The 8,433-nt window shown below is 40.7% G+C and overlaps 3 protein-coding genes across 4 annotated transcripts in view; 2 read left to right on the top strand and 1 right to left on the bottom strand.

The window, feature by feature from the left end:
- Window positions 1-611, bottom strand: part of LOC109962367 (tripartite motif-containing protein 16-like protein) — a 2,182-nt gene extending 1,571 nt beyond the window's left edge. The window contains 1 exon segment of the mRNA XM_020604041.1: window positions 2-611. Coding sequence (XP_020459697.1) covers window positions 2-588 — 587 coding nt within the window. The 5' untranslated portion in view covers window positions 589-611.
- A 557-nt stretch (window positions 612-1,168) lies between these two features.
- katnbl1 (katanin p80 subunit B-like 1) lies at window positions 1,169-6,068 on the top strand. 2 transcript variants are annotated; one of them, XM_020604044.1, is made up of 10 exons: window positions 1,169-1,421; window positions 1,979-2,103; window positions 2,254-2,291; window positions 2,490-2,772; window positions 2,935-3,050; window positions 3,142-3,192; window positions 3,828-3,917; window positions 4,169-4,273; window positions 4,941-5,034; window positions 5,540-6,068. In XM_020604044.1, exons 2-10 carry the CDS (start codon window positions 1,990-1,992, stop codon window positions 5,570-5,572), a joined length of 924 nt encoding a protein of 307 aa, XP_020459700.1. In that variant the 5' UTR covers window positions 1,169-1,421; window positions 1,979-1,989; the 3' UTR covers window positions 5,573-6,068. The 2 variants fall into 2 exon arrangements, with proteins under 2 accessions (XP_020459700.1, XP_020459698.1); XM_020604042.1 differs by having other exon boundaries at window positions 1,976-2,103.
- Window positions 6,069-6,716: 648 nt separating this feature from the next.
- Window positions 6,717-8,433, top strand: part of emc7b (ER membrane protein complex subunit 7b) — a 4,877-nt gene continuing 3,160 nt past the window's right edge. Inside the window, exon 1 of the mRNA XM_020603885.1 lies at window positions 6,717-7,086. Coding sequence (XP_020459541.1) covers window positions 6,854-7,086 — 233 coding nt within the window. The 5' untranslated portion in view covers window positions 6,717-6,853. The remainder of the gene's footprint in view (window positions 7,087-8,433) is intronic.

The following is an 8,433-nucleotide window of genomic DNA, read 5'->3' as shown; positions in this document are numbered from 1 at the left end:
GTGACCTTTATGTTCATCCACAGGGCAGAGATAACAGATACACTGCTGATCATTGCGGCAGAACACCTCCCTCACTTTAGTGTGTTGTGAGCAGATGTTGTCCTGGAGCTTCTTGGAGGCCCCCACCAGCTTGTGTTGCTCAAATGTAGCTGCATCATAGTGAGGCTGCAGGTGTTTCTCGCAGTAAGAGGCCAGACACACCAGACAGAACTTGAGGGCTTTCAGTTTCCTCCCAGTGCAGACATCACAGGCCACATCTTCAGCTCCAGCATAGCAGTGATCAGCAGCAGCAGCTTGGAGTCTAGTCTTCTTCAGCTCCTCCACTAAAGCTGCTAACATGGTGTTTTTCACCAGGACAGGCCTCGGTGTGAACGTCTGCCTACACTGAGGGCAGCTGTGGCTTTTCTCCTCATCTTCTTCATCCCAGAAGCTTTTAATACAGTTCATGCAGTAGCTGTCTCCACAGGGAATAGCCACCGGATCCTTCAGTAGATCCGCACAGAGGGAACAAGAGAAGGCTTCCTGGTCTTGCTGAACTCCTTTCTGCGCCATTTCACTTCTCAGTGACAACGACTGTCTGAGTTTCATTTCCTGACAAGTGAAACAAGTTTGAGCTGGTCTACACACCGTGTTTGTGCAGTGAACGAAGCCTGTCAGCTCTCCACGTCACCACATGATGGTTACACCTATCTTCAAACTATAGATCTAAGGGGGAGGGAACCAGGAAACCAAGTCCACTCACCTCATTTTAGGTATTAAATTCTATTTGTGATCTTGACAAAAATCTTGACAAACATTCTTTTGAGCCGAAGGACGTTGTCTCTGTCTTCTGCTTTCACCCACAACCCAAAGTGGCCTAGTGATAATGTTTATCCGTAGGATAATACACAAATGCAGTACTAAAACAGACTAAAGTGTATAAAATATACAATAAAAGCTAAAATCAAACACTTGTCACTGCCAAGAATTAAAAATCATCTAAGAACAAAAGAAGCAGAAAAAGGAATCTGTCTCTCTATCTGTCGGTCTGTCTTTCACAAAATGAATACAAAAAGCCACTGAATAAAAAAAGATGCTCCACTGTAGGGGGTGGGGGGCCTACTGCTGAGTTTTGGGATCTAAAGGGCAAGCACAGCATGACTTTCTGCATCAAAGACTACCTGACACTGGGTGGCGCCATGGCACACTGGGATGTAAGTTTGGTAATGTCCAGCAGTCGTCGCTAAACCTCCAGCCAAATCTCTTCGCCAAAATCTATCCCACAATCCTCACAAACCGGTGGTGTAATCATTTGAACGGTGCTACTCCGAAACGCTACTGAACCTGTATAAACAGGAGCTGTGTTTATGTTTATCCATTTTTTTCCACATTTTAGCTTTACAAACCCGAGGAGACCTCAAGATACTGCACAAAATGAATCGGTTGGTATTTAATTGTATTGTTTAAACTGTAGAAATAATCTCTGAATTACTTTTTACGAAGCCATATGTTCCCTGGAAGGCTAACCAGCTAGCTATCTTCTAATAGCGGCCCAGCTACTTTCTACGTATTTGATAGTTGAGCTATAAGCTAACAGTTAAAGCTAACTGTAGTTGTAGGTTAGCTAACTGCCGTAGGAACATGGGCTAACTTTTAGCTCAGATACGTAACGAAATACAGTGTCGTCTGTCTCATTTATAACAAGCGGAAAACATTTCACTTTAATCCACGTATGGTGACTTTAGTTGCAGTTCAGCTAGCTAACAATACTTGTGCCGTAGCAGCCAACGCCTTCAGGACGTTAGTTAGCGTTTTTGGTTGGTTTATCTCATTTGAATGTTGTCTTTTAGTCTTCGTGAACTACACTGATGTATTTTGTCACTTGCTCTAATGTTACTTTTCGTCATTTAAGTTGTTGGGTCACAAAAAGAGACCGACTTGTTACAACTTCTGACACTAACATATAATAACAATGACTGTACTATTGTTTGTCCAGCAGTGTCTCTTATTATGGCAAGTGGTAAACATGCATGGCAACAGGAAATCTTTAAGGTCAAGCAGAATAAATCCAATGGCTTTCTACGACCCTGTCTGCATCGTTCTGCTGAAAAGAACATGAAGCAGGTATGAAACCTTAGAGCAAATACTATGACTTACTGAGTAAATAATTCGTCAGTTGTCTCTTAACATCCTGGTCTCTGTGAAGTATAGTTTAGTGGTATTGTAGTAGTAGACACTGTAGTGGTGGCCTCATCCCCTATCCTTTTGTTTTAGGTGGATAATATAAATAAGGAAGAATTAGATAAAGAAAGGTGAGTCTCTGATCAATGCCTTGGGATTTATCTAAATGTGATCACTCATACTATGTCCCGCAGATCATCTCTCTCAGTCAATGGACCATTAAGGCACCTTTCCATAACCATTTTCATCATGTCTGTGGCTTTAGATGTTAAGTTTTCTAAACTTAAGAGAGCTTTGCATGTGGCCCATCTCGATATTCCTCTTGCCAGATTTCAAGTGCACTACGGAGTACACAGTCCGGGCAAAGCGAAGCGGCTCTCAGCTTGCAAGAGGAAAGGTTGTTTATTGGAGGAGGTGGGCTTTAAGCTGCACTGCAGAACATCAAATGTAGGCCGTGTCTGTGACCCCGGCATGGCTAACAAAGAAAATGAGCTGACGTGCTCTGATGATGTGCGGAGCATTCACTATAATGACAACTGTGGGCTCCCTGTGAACTTCACAGAGGCCTCTAAGATGACAGGGGCCAGCTCCAAGTACAGTGACTTCACTGAGGTGAGAGTCAGGATTAAAACAACAGTTTGTGGTAGAAATGTGCTCTTTAGTGCGCATTTGTAGTAAGAACTCAGTTCTTTTAACACTCCCATGAACTTGATAAACATTTCAACACTGTTGCAGACTGAACTCCCTTTGTGCATTGTTTGTCTCGATGTACAGCTATCAAAGGACCATGATGCTATGACTCGTGTCCTTTTTGGAAGGAATCTTCAGCTAAAAGTAGCACTAACATTGTGGCAAAGAAATGCCAGTGAATTAGTGGCTTACCTAACAAGGTAAAACCATGATGCCAATGCTGTATTTTCCATTTTCTTTACTACTTAATTTCATGAACATACTTAATTTTTTATGTGTTTGGTTTTTCAGAATTCAAGACACAGGAGTGCTGCTTGACTGCTTACCTGTCTTAACAAACAAGTGAGTCTCATCTGGGTGATGCATTTCCCTTTTGAATGGTTCAGCTTCAACCATAATGACCGGATGCCACAGTGGTGGTAATCTGTATGTAAAAAGAGCACTTATCATCATAAGTATTGTGACACGTCCTTTGTTTAAATGTAGGCCATAAGATTTAAACTTAACCACAACATCAGGCCAAAATGAGTAGTTGTAATTGCAGAAACTTATCATTTATAAAGCAAGATCCCACAGTCTTCAGTGGCCTCTTTCTTTCCTTTGTATTCACCTTTATTTGTAAATGTATCACCTATTATGAAATAACCTTGGACACTAAAAGCCATTTCTCCACAATGCAAGCAAAATTAAAGGGGAAAAAAGACCATAGATATATACACTACATGTCACATGAGCCACTTCTATTACTGCAATACATCACTGTGGCTGCCATGTTTCCAGGGCACTGTTGTGCCTTTAGGCATGATGAGAATATAAAACTACAATCTACTCGTGAACCTTGTTATCCAACAACAGTTAGCACATGAGGCTCTTCAATTCTGTCAATTTGAACACATTTTTCTGTTTTTCTTGTCTGTCTGTATTGGCAACAACCAGCTTACTATCTTTTTTTTTTTTCATCTGTTGTTCCTCCGTAGTCTTCAAGCTGAAGCACCATATTTGTCACTTGGCTGCTGTGTTGACCTCTTGCCCCAAGTGAAAGTAATTCTTGACAGCAAATATGAAGAGTAAGTGACACTGAGGAATTGCATGCATGTTTAATAATCTCTCTCTTTGACACTATATCTAGAAAAGCTAGTTTTAGTCTTGAAGATGATATGCCAGTCATCTTAGCTTTCAGCCTTTCTGATGAATAACTTTTGAACCGAAAACTTACAAAGCCTCTTGGATGTGTGGTGAAATAAATTCAAGACCGAATTATACTGTATTTTTGAAATAATAATTTCAATTGCTGATCTTATTTATCTGCTTTTTACAGACACATAGTGGTGGGTTTACACTGGGTTCAGTCTGTCATCAAGAAATGGTGGCCAGAAATTTCTACGAGTGAGAAAAGACTGCGGGACAGTTGTTCAGAAGACAGGTGGGTGCTGCATGCTTAATACAACCCTGCATGTCTTGAAGGGTAGTTACAGCTATTTTCAAACTTGACCTTGTTTTCATAGTTTTGATTAGGTAATTTAATAGGTATAGTAGGGCAGCCGTGGCTCAGGACATAGAGTGGGTCATTCCCTAATCATAGCATCAGCTGGTCTTCGGCAAGACGCTGAATGTCAAGTTGCTCCCAGTGATATCACTGGGGTGTCAGTGTGTGAATGAGCAAATGAGTGAATGGGCAAATAGAAAAGTGCTATACAAGTATAATAAGAGACGCTCCAAACAGGTATCACCAACATCTGACATGTTAAGCTCCAAAGTCAGCATGGTGTTACGCAGTTTGAACACTGAGACAGACACTGACTTATTCACTAGAAGATACTGTGTCCGTCAACTCAAATATTTGTCTTGCAATGCTTTCTCATTAGAGATGAGAGTGTACTGCCACTGAGTTTACTGTGTACTTGAGTTTGTAAATAAAGGTTTTCAACAAGTTCAGTAAAAAGATAGTCATACACAGCTTCGACTACGTGTGAACTTGTACTCTTAAGGTCCGGTGCAGGAGAGAGGATGGGTTGGGGTTTCTGTAGTCAGCCTGTGGGGTCCCTTGTGCACTCACCACATGCTGTGATGGTTATGTTTGTTCACTGCAGGAATATTGAAGTCATGAGGCAGCGGCTGAAGGACTTATGGAAGGAAGCGGTGCAGCTATGTTCGGTTCCAGGATCTACAGGAGAACTGGCAAAGGTGGGAAGTATTAGGTTTTAAAATTCCATTTAGCAGCTTACCCTGGGTTGCTTGTTTGAAGATATCAAATGATATGTGCTTGTTCTGTTTTTTTTAATTATTTTTTTTAACTAAACCACGCATCTTGTCTTGTGAAGTTAAGTCAGCACCTCGGTGCTAACTTCAACTGTTTGCTGTATTGTGGTTGTTTCATTTGATTCCATTTTCAGGTCATGTTATGAAATACATGAAACCACAAAAGAATATTAGGATCTCCATTTCATGAGACCTTTCAAAAGACAATACATTTACTAAATTCTGAGTTTTATGCAATAGTTACAGAAAGTTAAATTAATATTGTTTATATTAAGTATTTAGTGTACCAACACCTAGCTTTGTGTGTTAATGGGTATGTGAATTGTGATTTATTCATTGTATTAATATGTTTAAAAAATGTATTTGAATGTATGCAGATTGTTTTGCTGATTAACAACAGCTAAAATATTATCTCTACTTCATGTTGCAGTCCATCGAGGCTTATCTTTCACGGCTGCCCTGACAGTTGTCACTGTAGCACTCAGAGGATGTAACCACTACTGCAGGATCATGGCTGTTTCGAATTGATAATGATACCAGACAAAAGAACTGGTTGATTCTGCTACATAAACTCAGACCTCTTAACTGGGACTGAACTTGACAATTCAGATAACTTCCTCAGTTAGAGCTGGAGACTCTTAAGGAGAGCCGTTCTGCACAAACACACAGAAAATGACTGCTTCACATTGAAGTGGACCATTTTGCGAAGGGGCATATTTAGTGGACATTCGTGAGAGTGGGTGTCGCTCTGTGAAGTGCCAAGCTCTTTCTCTCTCACTACATCACTCTGCCAAAAATGCTAATGCATGTGGATGGAATGAATGATCACTGTGTTGTTGTTTTGCACCTGGATTCTCTGGAACCAGGAACTTGAACAGTCTTAAGTTATTGGAACTTGATTTCTTGTTTTCATTTTTCCCCTTCATTTGACATTTGACTCTAATGTAAAATGTTAAAACAGGCAGTTATTTTTAATCTTTTAAATAAATTTGATAAAAATCATTACCTGATGTTTGCATTTTATTTTTTAAAGTGAATAAATAAAAACAATACACATACAAAAAAACTGCTGTGGAATTGTTTAGTTATGCAAAGTGTCAATGTGTTTTAACCCCCTTGTTTGTAGCTTTTACGTTTTTTTTTTGTCAAAGCTTTAACTGAAATATTTTCATTTATTTGTTTGAATTCCATTTCAAGTTAAGATTACAGTGATGGCTTGTTAAATGGGATCAACGAATTATAAAAGGTTTTTAAAGACCAAAGTTCTCTCAAAAAGGTCTTGGAAAGCATTAAAAAGGATTACAACTAATTCACAAAGGTCTTTATTATGTATAGTATTTGTTCTTACTCTGCTGTACAATTGATACGGTATCAATTGTGACTGCTTAAAAAAAAGCTGACTGCTGCGACAGCGGATTGTGCATGCAGCAACGTTTTTGATGATAATTAAAGTTATTGGGGGCTCTTTTTTTAATTTTGTTAATTCGTCAATATCCTGCCACTTTTCTGGGGTAGGTCCCACTGATTGATTATATTACCCATTTATTAAATATTTACAACTGACATTAGCGGAGCGCTATTGTCTGGGCAATAAAGTTTTGGCTGTTTTGAGTGTGACGTCATTTTCCGCAGAGCAAGCTGAACTGATGTGTCTAGTCTTCCGCTCCTCCAAATTGTTCTCGAATACATAAATCTTGATACACATACAGTTAGAAGGGATTTTATTCTAGCAAAAACAGACGGTATGTCGTACACGATAAGAATACAGCTGTTAGGACTTTTCGTGCAGGTTGCGGTCGTCGTGGTGTGCTGTTTCACTGACATAGAAACGGGGCCTGGCGCAAGTGTATCGTTACAGACGAATGGAGACCGGTTTAAAATCGAGGGAAGAGCAATAGTCCCGGGGGTGAAAACACAAGATTGGGTCTCCGCTGCCCGAGTTCTGGTGGAAGGTGAAGAATACGTGGGATTTTTGAGGTAAGAAATAGCTACGGTTATACTCGCTAGATAACTAGCTTGTTAGCTAGGGATTAGCATAGCCAGCTAGCCTAAACAGTTGGATGAAATGCTAATGTGGCTAATCGTACAGAAGCTGCTGTTAGCCGTTGGTTGATCCTAACTGTCCAAGCTAATTTGCAGCTTAATAATTGTACATATAATTTATGACAACCAGGACAATAACATGACTTCAAGACTGTCCTGTCACTGAACTTTGCTTTAATTTCACGGTGAACTTGGGCCTTTTAGTTTCGTAGTAACTCTGGTTACAATATAACCAAAACAAACGTCGCCCACACGGGACCTGACGTTGCGGTTTATTCACGCCTAATGCAGATAGTTCGCAGTGAAACCAAACATTTCCCACAAACATTTTCATACTATTGATATGTGGTGTGAATTCATAAATAAATTTTGATTTATTGTCCAACCCTGGAAATTGATTTGTTGGAGGTGATGTATAAATACAGACACTAACTCAAACATACAAAATAAACCAAAAGGGACATTAATCAAAGCAGTTACAGGAACAGCAAGGATGTGTAACAACTCAGGATGCTTTTCTGTCCTACACACAAATGTTGTAGTAGTGACCATAATATAAAATTAAACAAGCTATAATAATGACTTTAAAATTTAAGTATGTTGTGTTTGCATTCATTGTCTCTTGAGTGTTATTACTTTCCTGGACATAATAGCAACATATTCTGTATGTATGCATGTTTTATGATATATTATAATGCTTTTACAGGCTAAGTAGTACACTTACCTGTTGTTCTACTGGGGGACTTCAGCGCCCACATGGGCAGTGACAGTGACACCTGGAGGGGCGTGATTGGGAGGAACGCCCCCCCAATCTGAACCCGAGTGGTGTTTTGTTATTGGACTTCTGTGCTAGTCACAGTTTGTCCATAATGAACACCATGTTCAAGCATAAGGGTGTCCATCAGTGCACATGGCACCAGGACACCCTAGGCCGGAGGTCGATGATCGACTTTGTGGTTGTTTCATCTGACCTCCGGCCGTATGTCTTGGACACTCGGGTGAAGAGAGGGGCGGAGCTGTCAACTGATCACCACCTGGTGGTGAGCTGGATCCGATGGCGGGGGAGGAAGCTGGACAGACTCGGCAGACCCAAACGTATTGTGAGGGTCTGTTGGGAACGTTTAGCAGAATCCCCTGTCAGAGAGATCTTCAACTCCCGCCTCCGGCAGAGCTTTGACCAGATCCCGAGGGAGGCTGGAGATATCGAGTCCGAGTGGACCATATTGTCCAACTCCATTGCCGATGTGGCCGTTTGGAGCTGTGGCCGTAAGGTCTCCGGTG

This window comes from Monopterus albus, unplaced genomic scaffold (assembly GCF_001952655.1).
Source record: "Monopterus albus unplaced genomic scaffold, M_albus_1.0 scaffold63.1, whole genome shotgun sequence".
Taxonomy (NCBI): Eukaryota; Metazoa; Chordata; class Actinopteri; order Synbranchiformes; family Synbranchidae; genus Monopterus; species Monopterus albus.
This window is presented reverse-complemented; position numbering and strand designations above follow the sequence as displayed.